The sequence below is a fragment of the Danio aesculapii genome, chromosome 6, assembly GCF_903798145.1.
Source record: "Danio aesculapii chromosome 6, fDanAes4.1, whole genome shotgun sequence".
NCBI lineage: Eukaryota > Metazoa > Chordata > Actinopteri > Cypriniformes > Danionidae > Danio > Danio aesculapii.
Genome location: NC_079440.1, coordinates 46,543,813 through 46,562,191, shown reverse-complemented (window position 1 = coordinate 46,562,191; position 18,379 = coordinate 46,543,813). Strand labels below are relative to the sequence as shown.

The window sequence follows — 18,379 nt, the reverse complement described above, 5'->3', positions numbered from 1 at the left end:
ATTCTAGCAGGATAACGCATGTCATAAAATGTGAATCATCTCAAACTGGTTTCTTGAACATGACAATGAGTTCACTGTACTCAAATGGCCTCCACAGTCACTCAACCCAATAGAGCACCTCTGGGATATGGTGGAACAGGAGATTCGCATCATGGATGCGAAGCCAACAAATCTGCAGCAACTGGGTGATGCTATGATGTCAATATGAACCAAAATCTCTGAGAAATATTTCCAGTACCTTGTTGAATCTATGTACCTAATAAAGTGGCCGGTGAGTGTACATAGAGTATTATAAATTAAGAGTAAGTATTGTTAGCTGAGCTGAACAAATAGACAAATAATGTTGGTTGACTATCATTATTAATAATGCTTCTGGCCCCGTGGCTGAAATTACAATTCATTTACTTCAGACAGTCTTTTATTCCCACAGTGGGTAGGGTTATTTCCCAAGAGACAGGCGTTCAAAGACGACACTTAAATGCGTCGCGCACCACAGCAGGATTTAGACAATCCCCTTTTTATTTCCTCCGAGAGGGCTGTGTAAATTTCAGTAACACATACTCATGCGACCCTGAAATTAGCCAGCCAGCGAGAGCACCAACATTAGACAGGTGAAATAAAAGCTTCACATTCATTAAAGAACCTGCTGCAGAAATCATTGTTCTGAGTCAGCAGGAGGCTGCTCCAAACATATGACTCTGACATAAGAAAAGGAAACTTGTATTTGGGAAATGAAGCAGAAAAATTTGTGCAAGAGCTTAAAAACACAGCAAAATGAATTAGTAGGCATGCATTAATTTGAGGAACATGATTAAGGATTATGAAATGACCCGGATGAAAGAATAAGCGGGGTTATGCAATGATAATCCTCTGATGAATGACATCTCTACTAGTTAGCGGTGCCTACCAGCTATTGAACTTTGTGGTAGAGCCTGTCCACAGTGAAAACTCTGAAAATAAAAATGCATGATACATTTTTAAATATAATAATAATAATAATAAAAATGACATGGTTTGATTGATCTAATGGTCATACATTTGACCTATGAGATATCAACCAACAACATTCATTAAAGGAACACATATACATGATGTGAGGGGTGAGAAAAAAGACGTAAAAACCTAGAAAAAAATAAAAAAATCTTACCTTAAACAGGGTTTCTACAGGTTTCATCAAGCCAAATGTAAGACTTTGTAAGACCCTTTTAAGACCATTATGATCGAAATTTTAGACATACAGGGCTAATATTTGTAAATCGCTTGATTTATTTTTGCTTGCCACAACAATAAAAATATCAAATGTAGTTATTTCTTAGCCACATATTTTAATGTGTCAAAACAAGAAAAAGAAATGTCAAGTGTACCATTGTTAAAATTATATTATGGAGAAAACTGAATACTCCAAAATATATATTTTTTGGCTTTTGGTCCAAATGGATAGTGTAACACTCCTATTCAACCTAATTTGTAAAGCTTCTATCCAAGCTTATTTATAAATATTATGTTATATATATATATTATGTAATATTATTCATAATTATTTATTTACAATACAGTTTAAGTAATATTTTCTTTTAGTAGATGCATTATATAAGAGACTTGCTTTGTTTACCAAATAAGTGGCTCTAATTAGATTTGCATTGTAAACATTAAGGTAAAATGTTATTTTTTATTTCATATATTAAGTTTTTAGTTACGATACTCACAAAATAATTCTGCATAAATCTGCAGATTTTTTTTACAAAATTCTCAGCAGAAATGGCAAAAAATGTCTAGATTCTGTCTGACCCTAGTAACTGCATACCAAACGACTTAAAACAGTATAAAACAATATAACTATAAAGCAATCTCCATTGTACAGAGTGAGAGTGCTTCTCTGCTGCTAAACTGAACAGTCGCATCATCGATGACGCGGGTGTGCTCAGGCTTGGAATTTAAAGTGAGTGCGGGCCGAGGGGGAGTGAGGAAACATGGTTCAAGACAAGTGTGCCTACTGCGAGTACAGCCTAAGACCTCTATAAATTATGACCTACAACACAATAGTAATTTTAGTGAATAAGACTTTAAGGCCTAAAATATAGTTTTCAAAAATTTACGACATTAAGACCTAGCAGACACCCTGAAACATTTAAACATGTTCAATAGTAAATCGTTTTAGTAATTAATAGTAATAGTTTTTTTTTCTTGTTTTTCAGTAGTGGCCCTTCATATTTGAGGGCCTTTAAAGTTTAAACCATTCATAAACATGAACAAATCTCTAGTCTTAGTTTGATCAATTAAAGGGCCTCCAAACATTTAAAACAATAACATTTATTGCTTCATCTGAATACTGTATTGAAACCACACGCATTCAGTAAATACACCAAAAAAAAAAATCATACAATTATATATGGATGCACAAAAGGCAGTGAACACAACGCTCTACAAAACACTAGTTTACAGAAATTTAAAAATTCTAAATATCAAAAAACACACGGCTGCAAAACGCGCAGCCAGCTGTTCTCGGTGGGACAACTCGGGGTAGGACTGTCAGGAATGACACTGAGCTAGTCGAAGTGGTCAATAACCACCCGCTGAAACAACGAAAACAACTTCTCATAAAATAGGAGATTGAAATGCTGTTATAAATTAATGTGAATCACGAAATCTGTCTGAACAAGAGGTAAATGTACCTGACATAAACCACTCACTTTCAATGCAGCGGAAAGACCGCACGATTACACAAAAGCAAAGAGAGTTTAGATCTCGTCAGTTACACACAATCGAGCGGATAGAAAAAAAAATGTTACGCTAGGCTTGAATCATTTAACAGAACAAAAGATAGCTAATGGCTTGTTTTTGCTTGGAACGTAACTTGAACAGTGGCCAGTTTATGCATCTTCAGGCAGTAAACTCCACTGGCCTAATTCTTGACACTGTGTGACTAAAATATTGAGGAGACAAGTCCTCGTCTTAGAACAAGACTGGATAGATTAGACCTTTTGAACCAAGACTAAAATATTAAAAGAAATCGTCCAGGTTAAATACAACAAAAGGTTTCAAGGGGGAAGAGACTTCTTACAAGCTTGCATTTAACCATGGATATTTATGCAATTAGCTGATGACAGTGTGACACCCAAAAAACATCATTCCCTATGATGAAACAGATTGGCAAAAACCCATGACGTGAAATTAAGGAAAGAAAGTGTAAAAAAAAAAAAGAGAGACATCTTAAAACCTTCACTTCAGCAATAAAATCATATGTACATCTGCATAAAGTGTCCGTTTGGGAAGTTTGGAGAAGTTAGGTGGACTCTCGACCAGAAAGGCGCATGGCGGTAGGTTGGGTGTTGCTTGGGATGACCTTTGTGGAAGGCCACTTGAGTGTGTGTGTCGTCTTAATCTCCACAAAAGCACATTGTTGTTTGGGGTAGGAGTATGCAGGCTCTTAGTCCTGCTCCATGGGCTCCTCCTCTGCGCTCTCCGAGTCCAGTGCCCCTGACCCAGTGTAGCCCTCTGTGGGAGAATCTATGCTACTGCTACTGGATGTGGGTCCAGAGGCATTGTCGTCAGTGCTACTGCTGCTGACCTCACTTGGCTCCTCCCCTTCTCTCAGCTCTGGGCTAGAGGCCACGCCTGCTGGCGCTCTCTGCTCTGATTGGTCCATATCACTTGGCTCTTCTGAGGAGTCATCCGAACCACAGGGAACCTCTCTCTCAGTAAACGCCTCTCTGGAATCTGCCACGGGACACTCGGGTTGTGTGCTGGAAGGCTCTGTGTTTAAAAAGAAAAAGAAATGCATTATAGAAAGAATAATAAACTATTTAAAACAAGAAATCATTTGAGCTATGCCACCTTGGTCTTCAGAGTTTTCAGCTGAGCCTTCATGTTTACTTTCCTCCTCTTCTTCTTCACTCCCTTCCTGCAACATGGATGACGGTGATTCAGGGTCCTCGGACTTATCTGAGGGACTTTTGCTCAGTGTGGATCTGGGGGTCTCCACAACCTGCTCGTCCACATCATCTTCATCCTCCTCATCTTCGTTGCCATCCTGACTGAATTTGAGTCTTTTTACTTCGTGTTCCTCCTCCTCCATTCCCTCGTCTTCCTCATCATCCAAGTGTTTGTTTTTTACAGAGCTGCCGAGTGGTCCACCAATGCCTGACGCAGATGCATCACTGCAACAAAAAGAATTTTTTTAAAAATGGCCATTTCTATACTGTAAAGGATATTTATCTTAGCTGAAGGTCAGCACAGTTAATTATTCACCGTTTTAATAGATAAGAAAACGTTTAGTGATTCAACTATCAGCATATTACACACAGATGATTGTTTGAAATGATTCATTTGTCTCTTTAATACTTCATCTTACTGGAGTTAACTTGTTAACAATGGTTCAACAGCGGAATCACGCCTCACTTTGTCTCCTTAACAAATCACAACAAAACTACTCCCTAAAAACTTATTTAAGGCAGACCAGGCCTCTAGCACAGGGGTTTTCAACCTTTTAAGACACGACTAACCGTAAATAATCTGCCTTTGTCAATAAGTGTGTGCCTTTGATGTATGTAAATACAGAAAATGCTGCTTCGCAAACCCAAGTTCGCAGACCCCTGATGGTGTGGTTGAGTCGAACATTAAGTACGTTTACATGGACACCAATACTTTAATAGATTTTTATACAATTAAGACAATACTTTGATTAGGAGTCACCATGTAAACAGCAAATTTTGAATACCTTAATCCAACTAAATTCATAATTGAACTGAACAGAAATGGAATTACGACATGGAGTATGCATATATTAGTGGAATTATTGAAGTAAACACCGCAATCAAACTATTACCGTCATGTAGGACTTTTCGCCATATTTTCTGACACACGCGGCTGTCTGTAAAGGACTGCAGACACGCACATCGTGAAATCCGGAAGTTTTTTTTCTTTCCATTCGGCGTGCGTTATTAAATTCTCACCAGTCCTAACTCTTTATTTGCGTCTAATACCCCAGTTTGTAACGGGGGCATGAATGAAATGCTCATGAGTTAAAGTGAAACTACCAAACTGCAGTCACCCAAAATTACAGGAAACTCTTACATGAAAGCACTTCACATAAAAACCTTAATTATATTATAGTCTTTTAAGGCAAATAACTAGACTATAGATGTCCATGTCAGCGTAGTCAGTAGTGTCTTCAAAGTTAGTGAACAATCCAGAAGGGCATCCTGCTGATTTGATTCAGAAGGGTACTTTTTTGTCAGACAATCATTCATTTTAAAAAGCACCCGGTCCATTTTATTTGTATATATTTTACTCGAACGCAAATCTCTACAGGTGCCTGATAGTTAGATGTGGAGCTAACATTAATCAGATACACTCTAGTGAACACATATTTATGTCATCATTATTTACTCGAGTGCACGCCTCAATGTCTCGCGCCCCCCTAAATAGGTGCTGGCACCCCTGGTGGGCTCTACCACCTGCTCTAGCACTGTTCTTCTCATTCTCCCTAACCCACGTTGTTCTCCTCAACCCCTTCTCGTTCTACCTAACCCACTCTCCCTTCCTCTATTTCCTTGCTTCCCATTAACAATCCTATGACCCTCTCTTCCCTCCTAGGTGGAATCAAGGGGTCCACTCACTCTACCAAAATATTACAGAGACGTACCCCCACTCTGAGTCTCTGGGCATCATTGTAGGATGCCCTATCAACCTACCTACCTGTTCACCGTTTATCCTCTTACTTCCTCTTCATCCCACTGTTCCCTTACAATCCCTTTCATCCCTACAATAAAGTCTAGCTCAAAGTGCGGCGAGGTCCATGCTGATGAAAAGTGCTTAAAAGATGAGCTGAAATATGATGGCTACCTGGCCTTTTTGCTGTGTCCCTGTGGTGTGCTTGTGTCTTTGTTTTCCGTACTGTCCGGAAGGCCATTTGTGGCCAGCGAACTGGACATGGAGTGTTTCGGTCTGTTTAATGGTCTGGGTGTTCCTGGACCGTTTACTTTCCTGAAATATAAAGTGCAATTGTGTTTTATGCACATATATATATTTTTAAATAACTACTCTTAAGCTTCATATACTTCCCTCACCTCTCTGTAAATGCAGATGTGTTCCCAGATAACATGACTCCATTCATTCTGTTGACACCACTGCAGCCGTTTTTCCTACAAAGAGGGGCAAAAAAGCTCTTCATTCATTTCAGAGTAAATAATCACATTTGTTTAATTGTTAAACAAAAGATTCAATATCTTAATAAAGAACTGTAATAACTTACTCAGATGTAGGATAAATACAACTGACCACCATCACATTCTGAAAAAAATGAGAAAACATTATATTATTATTGTTATTATTATTATTATTATTAGTATTATATAAACTTTCACGATTCTACTCCTATTAGGAAAAAAGGAAAAATTAAAAGTTGGACAGCTTGCATTTGACTAGTAATCAAATCATTCAATGAGCTAAACTTACTCTTTACATGGTAATGTAACCCCATTTAGCCAACACACGTCAGAATTAATAGCCCCCCTGAATTATTAGCCCCCTTGTTTATTTTTTCCCTCAATTTCTGTTTAACGAAGAGCAAATTCTCAACTCATTTCTAAACATAATAGTTTTAATGACCCATTTCTAATAACTGTCTGTAGACAGTCGAACAAAGTAGCTTAAAGGGGCTAAAAGTGCTTTTATTTTAGCCGAAATAAAACAAAGACATTCTTCAGAGGAAAAAACATTATTCGACATACTGCGAAAATTCCCTTGCTCTGTTAAACATCATTTGGGAAATATAAAAAAAAGAAAAAAAAAATTTCAAAGGGGGCAAATAATTCTGACTTCAACTGTAAGCATATAAAATAAAACACGCTATCTTCTATATTGATGATAGCACACCCAGCAAAACTATTTCACATTACCATAAATCAACAGTGTGTCTATGGAAATCAGAGATAGAAAGAAATAATATTCCGCATCAGACCTTGAAGCAAAACTACAATAAAATGCTAATGCAAACAGAACATACAGGATAGGGTCTGTCACCATTATAAGAACAGGGGGAAAAAAGGTGAAAGTATTTTAAAGCAAATGTAGCATTGCTTCCAGTTATTAGTTCCTTATTTCCTTTATCCTAGTTCCTTTATTAGTTCTCAAAGCTGAAGAATGCACCACACACACTGACCTTCTCTACTCCTCTGAGAAACTTCTCAGTTCCTGTGTAGTTCCTCTTAGGTTCAGTAAGCAACTCGCACAAGCGCTGGATAGTAAATGGGATCCTGGATAGAGCAAACATTTGAATTAACTGGTGCATCCTCCACAACAAACCACTGAGAATTAGGACCAATTCAACTTCATTTCTTTTTATAATCAACAGCCAGGAGATGGCACACTTGCTCTGGGGCAAAGACACAGGCCCTTTGTTCAAAAGCAAATTACAGTAGGCATATTATTAGGGGCATTAAAAAAAAGGTTTCTTATGTTCCTCAGTTTTTAATACAACATTGTACTTCACACAAAACAGGCATTTAAAATGTAATTGACCCTTCGCTAAGCCCCGCCCTCCTTAGTTACTGTTGCTATGCCTGTCAAGCTTTCACATCTATTACAATATGTATGCGCCAGTGTAAGACATTCCCAGGGATATAATTAGTCATTTTTGGCGAACAGGTGAGATATCTCAGAAAGCTAGACAAAAAAAGGACTGCAGTATGCATTACAGGGGTATATTCATGACATAATAGGCAACCGATTAGAAAATTTCATCAAAATTTAGGCTACAGCCTCGCCACCTCATACACTGACCATTCAACAGCTTAGGTCATGCACAGTAGAATAGGTGAAATTAAAAAATATTCTAATAATAACAAATTAAACTGTGATTTCTCTATTTTTAGCCAAAAAGCCTGATAGACTAATTGTTGTGCTATGAAATATAGTGTTACTAACCGACGAGGAAACACACATGGACAGTGCGTCTACATAATTCATTCATAGAAAGAGCAGCCAGAAAGGGGAAATTGATGGATTTTTGTCAAATAGCATCATTGACCCATAACAACGAACAGTACATATAACTGTCAGTATGTTTGTGTGCTTTTTATACCGTTTCTATTCTAATTTGCAGTGTAAAAAATAAATTAGTTGAAATGCAAACCAAAGTGTAAATAGCAGAAGTAAACAGATTTTCCCTACCAGCAAATATTAATCAGACACTAAATATAAAAGAAGACACTGACCCGCTATATTGTCGTCATCAATGACTAAATCTCCAAAAACGAAAACATCTGTGATTTGGAGCTCTGACATGGACATGAGGGTTATGAATAACTGAAAAACAGCTATATATTGATCACAAGTGCTCAGTTTGTGATCATATCTCTGTTTTGTTTTGTTGATACGTAATCCAAATACTCGTAGCTTGAAACAGATGAAAAAAATGACTGGATTGCCCCTCACACAGCTTGATCCACGCTTGCATTTCTCCCCATGGGTTGGCTTTGGAATCAGAATAAAATTCCACCATCCCATCCAAATCTTTAGAATACTGGGTATCAAATTTGAACAACCCATATGCACAACGCTTTGGGTTGTTTCCCTCGATCAAAAGCTTGGCAGACCTCCTGCGCGTAGCTACGGTTGCTAAGCCACGATTGGTGTGTGGCAGTTTTCGGGTGTGGCTGAGTGAAGGGTCAATTACGACTCAGATAATACTGTAAATTACACAGCAGTACTTATACATTACTATAATAATAAAGCTCATTTGCTACTTATTTTTAAATAAAACCCATCTAAAATAAGACACTTAATTTAATATTATTTTTTTTATATTGTACACAACAACTTTAATAAATTAAAGACTATAGGCTACTGTAGTGTTCATTTCTCTAAAGTACATTTCTCATGCAAACCAATGAGCTGTGGACACTAAATGACTTGCTTGAGGTAAATGTAATGAATCATGACATATTGTGCAACGGATGTGGAAAATGACACTCAAAACGCAAGCAGGGAAAATGTTTTAATAGAACCATGCAATGATTTAATGTAATGACTAATATACAATTCGTCAACAGTGTCATCTCAGACATGCACATAGGCTACTGATGCATGTGTGTCCATGTGAACAAACTGTTTGTTACTGTTAGGGTGTCATTTTCTTCCCAAATTCGCATAGGGCATTGGCTGATGAGTAATGACCTGTTTCCACTGAGTGGTATGGGTCGGTACGCTTTTATGGCCCTTTCCTCTGTCAAAAGGGACCAAAAAGCAGGGTGCAAATTATACATTGACGATCAGGGGGGTGGGGGGGTCAACTTTTCTGGTAATGTTATTTTGTGGTATACATGCTTCAGTGAATCAAATTAAAATTACATCTATTTTATTAATGCAACAATTCATTTTTAAGTGTTTTGTGATATAGTTTGTGTATTCTGACCTACAATATCCTGTGATTCACCTTTTCAGAGGTTACTGTAGGTCAAACTATATACAAACAACACGTCTAATTTTACTTTAATTTTAAGCTATACACCTAATTTACAAGAAAAGCGTTTTGAACACTTACCATGTCCAGTGGCTTAGATTAATTGCATTCACAATGGTATAATCCATTATAGTGATGGTCAAATGTATACTTATATTATCTATTATTTAATTAGTAATATTGGTATTTAAGATGCAGATCAGTGCTAACTATGTCTTACTATTTAGAGAACTGACCCTCCCATACATGTTGTTTTCACTTCCTTTTAAGCATTAATTGGGGTATGTGAGGGGGGGCACAACAAAAGGGAGAGCAAAACGCGCAGCTGAACGCTATTGGTTCATAGAAATACGTCACTAGCAGGAGAATGAAAACAAAGGAACCGTGATTTTAAAAACACAGCCTTGTCGTGCCCCATAGTTGTTTACAAGGCCATCTAAAGAATGAGCGGTTTTGCTTTCTCGTTTGCGCTCACTGCATGTCTACATTTAAAATAAGGAACTTCTTGAGCTGATGATGATAACGTGTGTGTTATTATTGAGGTGCCTCTGACACCCGACCCTTTCAGAAACAGACAAATGGCAAGAGTGATGCACGAAAAAACAAGGGAGCAAAAATGATTGTTTCAGCAACCTAAAACATGAACAAACTGCTGTTTAACTATCATCATCGCCTTTTGGACTATTATGAACTCGAAATGACAGAATTACTTTCTAACAAGAGGATACATGTACATGTGGTGAGGATTAAAGATACAGATGAGAGGTTTGCACTGATGTTGCGAATTGTTTTTGAAGCCAAATAAGGACTAAATGTATGCTGTGTGTACTTTTTCTGTAATTGGTAACATATCTAAGACTGTAAGGGTCTGTATGTGTTCATGCATGTTGCATTTATTTATTTATTTTATATAAATCACGGACATTACAGTAGGCTATTTTGCACTGTCATTAATCTGCAGTTATATTCAAATCACGTTCATAGAAAGGTTAGTAATAAACATTTATACACAAGTATTTATGTATATAAAACATCTGTTTTGTGAGAAGTGCTTCTCATATCATATGTGAACGACCCGTACAGCTTTACTTCAACATTTTGCTTGAGTGAGAATGACGTCGACTAAAACATTGTCGTACACCACGCCCACCAAAAAGGTACCCTTGGTACCCTTTTGGCAGTGGAAATGCAAGCCTGATAAAGGTGACCCGTACTGTACCGTACCTTACTGTACCATTCAGTGGAAACGAGCCATTAGATGTTATGCTAATCAATTTCAGATAATGAATGATAGACATTAAACGTGCCACAACACAAAGCCACAGTTTCTCCAAGAATAACAAACTCACCCATTGTATTCATTGACAATCTTTAGAATTCGCTCCTTCATTTCTTCGAAGGGAATGGACTCCACGTTAGGGTTGGCAGGCCCTCGTTGCTCTGGAGCCGATGCGTGGAAATCCTCCATTACTTTCTCCAGTTTAAACACGAAGTAAGTTTTAAACTGAGACCAGGACACCCTGAAGAGATATACAGCTGTTACAACTCAATTTTTTTTTTAGATTTGTCAGTCACAAAGCTGTTTATTATATAACTTACTATTAAATGGCCTTAAAATGATTTGGTTTCAATTGTTACATAAAGTGAGAATAGTCCAGGGTGATGTGAGTGACATAAAACCAGCACAACTGTTAATGACACATTTCCGTGTCATTAAGCAAACATATTTGACTGCAGAAGTATTACAAAGAGATAGATATGTACTCTAAGTTTTACTTCATGAAATGAGAGCAGGTCGTCTAAAGCAGATCTAGTCGATAAGTACAAGGTTTAGTTTGTTTTGGAACGAAACCAATAGGTCATATAACAACCCACCTTCTGGTGTTACCTAAAAAAGCACTTATGATTTTAAACAAACCGCTAGAAGACAAAGGTGAATAGAGTTTCTGTGTCCCACTTAGATCACTCATAGATATCTGGATGTACTTACAGGGTTTCCCCAGTCTTTGCAATATGGCACAAAAACTGGTCCAACACAGTAGACGCTTCCTTCTTCACCTTCTTGTCAAAATCTGCAGGAGACACAATAATAAAAGTTATTTGAGAGTGCATGCAACTCCAAATACTGCTAATGCATTTCATTCTATCTGTAATATTTTAATTCAGATATTACATATATAAGGGGGAAAATAGTTGTTTATTGTTCTCTTAATTATATGTTGTTATTTTCACACAACTACAAAGGAGCTCTTTCTAGATAATCTTCATGCATTGAAATCAAACACGATTTCCTCTTTCGAGCATCCAGAAACAACTACAATATTACCCATACCTTTAAGAAAATATAGAATCATTTTGCAAGCACAGATCTATTAACAGGCAAGCAGTGCAGCTCTAATAAACATCTAGGCTATATAAAAATGTCATTTTTAATCTTAAAATCATTTACAAGTTCAATAACTTTGTTATTTTTTTTGCCATTATTAAATAATTTTTGCCTTTAGTCACCAAAACCACTAACACTACCCCAAACAATAAACAATATACAAACAATAAATATAAAGGATGGCAAATCATTCATTTACATCAAATAGGCCAAGAGCAGATATGGTGTGCTTTCATTAGAAATATGAGAAAATATCCTAGTCCTAACACACTTACATAAAGCTCATACAGGTGCAATAAATATTAGTTTTATATAATTTTGTCACCAAAACAATTTATACTACTCACAAAAATAAATATAAAAGCTAATGAAAACAATGGGAAATTATTTATTGATATATTTGAATAAAGCTAAGAGCAGAGCAAAAGTGCAACTTAAATGAAAGATATCTCGTTAAATACAAAAAGAAAATCACGTTTAAGAAAGAACAAACTTCCAAAGAAAACGTTTACATTATTCACACGTTTATAGTTAACACAGATGTGTAACGTTAGAATACTTAATTCAACTCCACATCATAGCAGTCCACTACCTAGTAAACTCCAACAATAGCCTTTTTATGAACGTATTAATTAGCTCACCCTTCACTTTCTGTCAGAAATATAAAGAAGTCGCAAAAATAGGAGAATGAAACCTGTTCATCTGCTCTTAACACACAACAGACCTCGAAAAACAGGAAAAGCCATTTAGCCACAGGCCATGCTAACATAAGCTAACTCACATTAACCACACAATAACCACATATAACTTCATCCTAAACTCGCCCTGACCGCCTCAACACACGCGACCGGGTACCTTTAAGAGCCTCCAGAAGAGTGTCTATCTCCATGTCTGTGTTGTTTTCCCTGTCTCCTGTTGGAAAGCGAGAGCTGATGGCTGCTGTTGAGCTCAGTGAAGAAGAGGAGATGGGAAACATTTCAATATGGCGGCGACTGCGACGTCACTGCCGGCCGCTCTTCAGGAGCGCTGACTGTTGCGCAATATCATGGCCGCGTTCCAAAGCCTAGTCAGCCACCTATTTAGGCATCATTTCTGGGTGGTTGAACACAATGTTTTTGTTGCCGTGCAGCAATACATAGTGAACGTCTCGTGTATACTGCATTTTTAAACACAGTAGTCGCGTTTCGAGCTAAGTGTATACTCATAAGTGCTGTCAAGGTAGGCAGCTTACGAGGATTTGTGACACGACGATGTGACTTAAATTATTAACCTATTTATAACTGAACTCTTGTCTGTATATTTAATTAAACACTAGAATGACTAATCTGGGTAAAGTTAATTTTAACTAAACAATCTACAAAACGTAGACTAGCCTAATCATCCAGATAACATATCCTACACGACTGATACCTAAATAAAATAGTCTATATGCTGTGTTGATAATATTTATATTGCACTGTTCTAATTATAATAATAGATAAATATAATACAAAAATAACTGTGGAATGGTCATTAGACTAGTCTAGTTTTGGGCTATTCTTAGATGTTTATTAGATTTTCAGTGACAGCCCAAATTTAACCTCGTTTTAGGCAAGACGATTATGTTTAGACGTCTATTAGAAATCTTTTAAAAACAAAAAATGCTTGCTGGGTAGGCTGATTATTTCAGTCAGATTGTTGTTTCAAATCCTTGCAGGATGCCTACTTCAATATCATTGTGGGCGTACGCTTAAATGACACTTCCACAGTTATTTTTGTATTATATTTATCTAAACAAGCTGTCTAGAGTTTAGATTTCTATTAGTCGTCTATTAAACCCAAAAGTGTTTTCTGGGTAATAATAACTGAACACTCAACTTTCTATTTAAACACAAGTGACTGTTCTTACTCTTAATTTCACAAAATGTACTTATAACATCATACAAGGATTTATAACTACAACCTGACTAAAATTAATAGACTATTTATATTTATTTAGCACAAGTATGACCAATGTCCATCTGAATTTTAAACTACTGTACCCTACAAAATAAAAGGCATTATGCAAAAGGAATTGTATAAGACATTGTCAAAATAATGCATATTTATTCTTTTGACATACTTTTGTATAAAAGGACAATAATACATATAATATAAGACATTCAGAAAGACAAAAGAAGAAGAAAACACCAGAGAAGAACCTTCCTGGTGCTGCATCTTTGTACACAAACATGAGATGAATAATAGTCTCCAGTTAAATAAATCTCATCACTGATCCCAGACCAGGACATGAGGTTGGAAACTAGTCACAAATATAATTCAGCACATTGTGCTAATGAACATATAAAAACACACATCAAAACACAACCATTTTCACATTCACACACACAAAAAAGCACAGTAAAAAGCTGTAACAACAAAACTTAAATGATTACAGATTTTTAAAATGAGAGATTAGGTAAAAGGTAAAATCATCATGTCCTTTAAGACATTATGACATTTTTATCTTTAAATTGTATTTTGTCCAAATTCAGCATTTATTTTTAAAAGTGTGCTTAAAACGTTTAACCCTTGTGCACTGTTCAAATGTACTAGCTGTTTTTTATGTTAAGGATGAAAACAGCCCCTGAATTAAACTGCCTTAAAAATATACACACATATTTTTTGCAAAAATATGTTAATCAACCTTAGTTTAGAAAATGCCAGGAGTTTAACTCTATAATTGCCAAATTCATAAATGAGGTCACTGATTTGGTGAAAAAACACATGAAATGATGTATTTTCAATCTAAAAATTAATTGTGGACTGGAATTTCTTGGACATGTGAAAGATTAGTAACATCATTGGCTTTGATGCATTGTTAGATTTTCATTTTTTCTCCCTAACTTACTGTTGATGGCTGTTTTTGCCCTTTTGACTTCCATTATAACCATGTTCAATGGCGCATAAATACACAGGCTTTGTTTTGTTTACACGATGTAGTTCTGAGAGCTGAGATGCATATTTTGATTTTCTCAGACACATCAAGGTAAATGCGTAAAGGTCATTCTCACAGATACACATACACACACTTTAATTTGCTGGTATACTCAATATTAAATCCAGAAACTAAGCTTTTTTTTTTTTTTTTTTGCACAGGCCTATCTATATAGGGTTAATAGTGAAAACTGATGATCAGCAGTAAAAATTACAAATTTTACCTCTTCCCAACAGGGAAAACCACCAACAACCAAAAATGCATGATTATATGGTGTCATGGCTTTGCAAGAAAAATAAAATTGTTTTAATGGAAGTCAATGGGGCAAAAACAGCCACCGAACAGTAAATTAGGGAGAAAAAAAAATTAATTAATAAAAAACAATGTATCAAAGGCAAAATGTCCAGGACTGTGATAAAAGGTAAAATAAATCCAGTCCACAATTATCTTTTATATTGAAAATACGTCATTTTGGGTTTTTTCACCAAATCAGTGATATCATTTAAGAATTTGCCAATTAAAGAGTTAAAATCCTGTAATTTTCTAAGCAATTTAGTAGTTTTGTTCAGGACTGTAGTTGATTAACAGATTTATGCAAAAAAAAAAAAAAAAAAAAAAAAAAAAAAAAAAAAAAAGGAAAATAATATTTATCTGATGCATTTTTACAGCAGTTTAATTCAGTGGATGTTTTCATCCCTAACATAACAAAAGAGTAGTAAATTTGCCCAGAGTGTATTGTTGAGGTTTTTTTTAATTCAACAGATTTTCTCAAAATATGTGTCAAAATAAGATTGGTCACCAAAAACCATTCTGCTAGCTGAAACACAGAAACATTTATGGCCAAATTAAGACACAAAAAAAATCACCCCAGAGTGGATGAAAACATCCCCAACAGCACAAATTATTTTGTTATCATTTAGATCTTATGTATATAATACTGTCACAATGTACAAACCTTTCTAACAAACTAATGCAATCATTTATTTCAAATGAACGCATTAGTTTAATCCCAATGTGGCAGACTACAGACCTCCAACAAACTTCAGGGTAAAACAACAAAATGGGACTGAACTCAACCAAACTGAATATTTCTAAAATACTTCATCACTTAGAGCTTGTGAGCAGCTCTCACAAACGGTTCGGTTATATTTCATCATTCAAGAAAATCCCATCACATATTCAACATTAAATCCATTATGACCATCAGAATAGGCAATCAAAATACAGGACAACTGACTTAAAGGGATAGTTCACCCAAAAATTGAAACGTGCTCATCTTTTACTCACCCTCAAGTGGTTACAAACCTTTACGAGGGTTTCTTTCTGTTGTTGAACATGGACACATTTTAAAGAAAGCTTTATATATTCCTCCATATTAGGAAACACAAAAACTATGGAAGTCAATGGTTACAGGCTTCTTTTTGTGATCAAAAACTTAGAAATGTCTGAAAAAATAAAGGGTAAGTAAATGATGACAGACTTTTAATTTGTGGCTGAACTAGTCCTTTAAGTGGAATTCTCACAAAAGGCCAAATCTTTTATTGTAATATTTTACATATATTAACAGGCAACATCACATATATATATAACCTTTCAACATCACACTCCTTTCTAGTCTCACTAATAAGTCATCTTCAATGTAAACAGTGTGAACATCCACCATTAGGGCTGTGCTTAAATTGAATGTACATCTTACTGAACTCTGAAGGCTGACAGGCTAATTCTCTTTGGTTGTTTCTGCGTGCTACATTCATTTACTGTGTGTGTGGCTTGAAAACAAGGATTTATCTCATGCTATTAAGCAGCAGAATGCACAAATTGGTGCAGCCACTTAAACACAAGAATTAGATCAAATGTACTGACACACACATTACTCCAATTGTCTAATATACCAAACATAATGAACTAGATGCTGCTAAACAGTACAACACAGTTGTAAATAAACAGCTCTGGATCCATATTTTTGGATGTGCTTTTCCAGTGAATCTCCTGCATCACTTTGGGGTGGTTGGTAACCCACAGCTGGAGACAAACAATTGGTTGCATCTCCCTTTCAATGGTTTTGCATTCATCCCGCATCGCTGTATAAATCCAGCAAACCAAGACTGCTGCTTAAATCTCCAATTCCTCAGGCTCATGAAGCTCATACTGGGTCAAATAGACCAAATGTAGCTCGCCCATGGCATTGCTCGTTCTCGATGAAAAAAACAACCCCAGATCCAAGCAGCAGGCAGAGACTCTCCTTTTATAATGCGGAAATGCAGTCGAGGCTCATTACTTGTGTGGCGGTCGGACACGGCGCACCACTTTTTTCTCATAAGCCGCCTTCATGCTTTTCTCGATCTGTTTGAGGAACACCTGAGGTATTCTTCCACACAAGGTGTTAACAGTGTCTAGGAACTTAGTCTGAAGTGGGTAAAACAAAGACTGGAACAAGTTCTCCTCAAAAGGATACTGGAAGAGAAGATAAAAACATTATGTTCAAGGCAGTGTTTGGTATATGTGTGCAGACATGATGAACAAGGTCCACGTTTGATATCTGTCTGAACTGCAAACAGCCGAGGGGCCCATGTGACTCAAGCCTACAAAAGGTTTCCTCTTGAAGAGACGTTTTCCTGCTATTAGCCTTCAAGGAGAGATTCAAGGAGACTGCACTCTCAACGCACAATGCAACACTTCTATTTATTCTCATATGATTCAACACCCTCAGCGTTTGCTTTGTTAGCACTGAAATTTAGATGGTTGACTGAGCTGGCAAAGACAAATGGGTTATAATTCTTGCTACAAGTCTTATGAGCAATTCAAAATATGCTATATAAAATAATTAGGCTTATGTTTTCTGAAAATTATTTCAAAGACATGTTATGTGGTTACTAGGATGATCAGACTGAATTGAAATGCACAAAATTACATTAACCTTGAAAAGGAAAGTTGTATTGTGCCAGGTTTTAGCAAGGTTGCTACTTTTCACTTGCAGTCCCTGGACAGGTAAATATTAAAACAGGGCTATTCAATTGGCAGCCCGCGGGCCAAGTTCGGCAATTTGTTCCGGCCCTCCAAATAGTGTGACCAAGACATTAAAAATTCATTTAGTTCAGTCGAAAAATAGCCGCTATAGTTATGAAGTGACGTTCTTCTGTTCAATACAGCATGAGCTGCAGTTGAACGCTGCGCAGAGCGTGAGTCACCTGACATTAAGCAAGTGGCGTGGGCAGCTGAAAACATTTGGATACTTAAGCTTAAAGGCTTCTCAACGGCGCGTTTCTGTTGCATCGAACAAAACTGCTGCAATTAAACAAAGTTATGCCACCTGTGTGCTAGTTTAAAGTTCCGAGCTTATAGCTACACCAAGGCTAATATGCACAAACACTGGAATAACTATAGCAGTGGGCTATTCACATATCACGTCTTTTCCACGCGCAAGTTCATTATTTCCAATATTAGAATATATGCGCTTTTCAGATGCACTGAGTAGAAAACGTCTCACGACGTAGCGGTGAGAGTTGTGCGTGGCTTTCAGTGCAATGTAAACAAAAGATATGTTAGAATAATTATTACAGATTATTAAAATGAT

General features: G+C 36.5%; 2 protein-coding genes across 2 annotated transcripts in view; both read right to left on the bottom strand.

Moving 5' to 3' along the window:
* Window positions 1-2,294: 2,294 nt before the first annotated feature.
* ppp4r2b (protein phosphatase 4, regulatory subunit 2b) lies at window positions 2,295-12,850 on the bottom strand. The gene is made up of 9 exons (XM_056460386.1): window positions 12,705-12,850; window positions 11,454-11,535; window positions 10,813-10,983; window positions 7,163-7,256; window positions 6,254-6,291; window positions 6,069-6,143; window positions 5,845-5,985; window positions 3,835-4,157; window positions 2,295-3,753 (listed from the first exon to the last, which is right to left on the bottom strand). The coding sequence occupies exons 1-9, from the start codon at window positions 12,823-12,825 to the stop codon at window positions 3,428-3,430; spliced, it is 1,371 nt and encodes a 456-aa protein (XP_056316361.1). The 5' UTR covers window positions 12,826-12,850; the 3' UTR covers window positions 2,295-3,427.
* A 2,587-nt stretch (window positions 12,851-15,437) lies between these two features.
* gxylt2 (glucoside xylosyltransferase 2) overlaps window positions 15,438-18,379 on the bottom strand; it is a 31,449-nt gene continuing 28,507 nt past the window's right edge. Inside the window, exon 7 of the mRNA XM_056460384.1 lies at window positions 15,438-17,259. Coding sequence (XP_056316359.1) covers window positions 17,080-17,259 — 180 coding nt within the window. The 3' untranslated portion in view covers window positions 15,438-17,079. The remainder of the gene's footprint in view (window positions 17,260-18,379) is intronic.

Bases quoted from the DNA above. Each gene is read 5' to 3' on its own strand.
- ppp4r2b (XM_056460386.1), bottom strand. From the start codon at position 12,825: ATGTTTCCCATCTCCTCTTCTTCACTGAGCTCAACAGCAGCCATCAGC. The intron at 6,144-6,253 runs GTAAGTTATTAC...CCCTCTTTGTAG, and splicing joins TGTATTTATCCTACATCTGA to GAAAAACGGCTGCAGTGGTG. The intron at 5,986-6,068 runs GTGAGGGAAGTA...TTTATATTTCAG, and splicing joins ACATCTGCATTTACAGAGAG to GAAAGTAAACGGTCCAGGAA.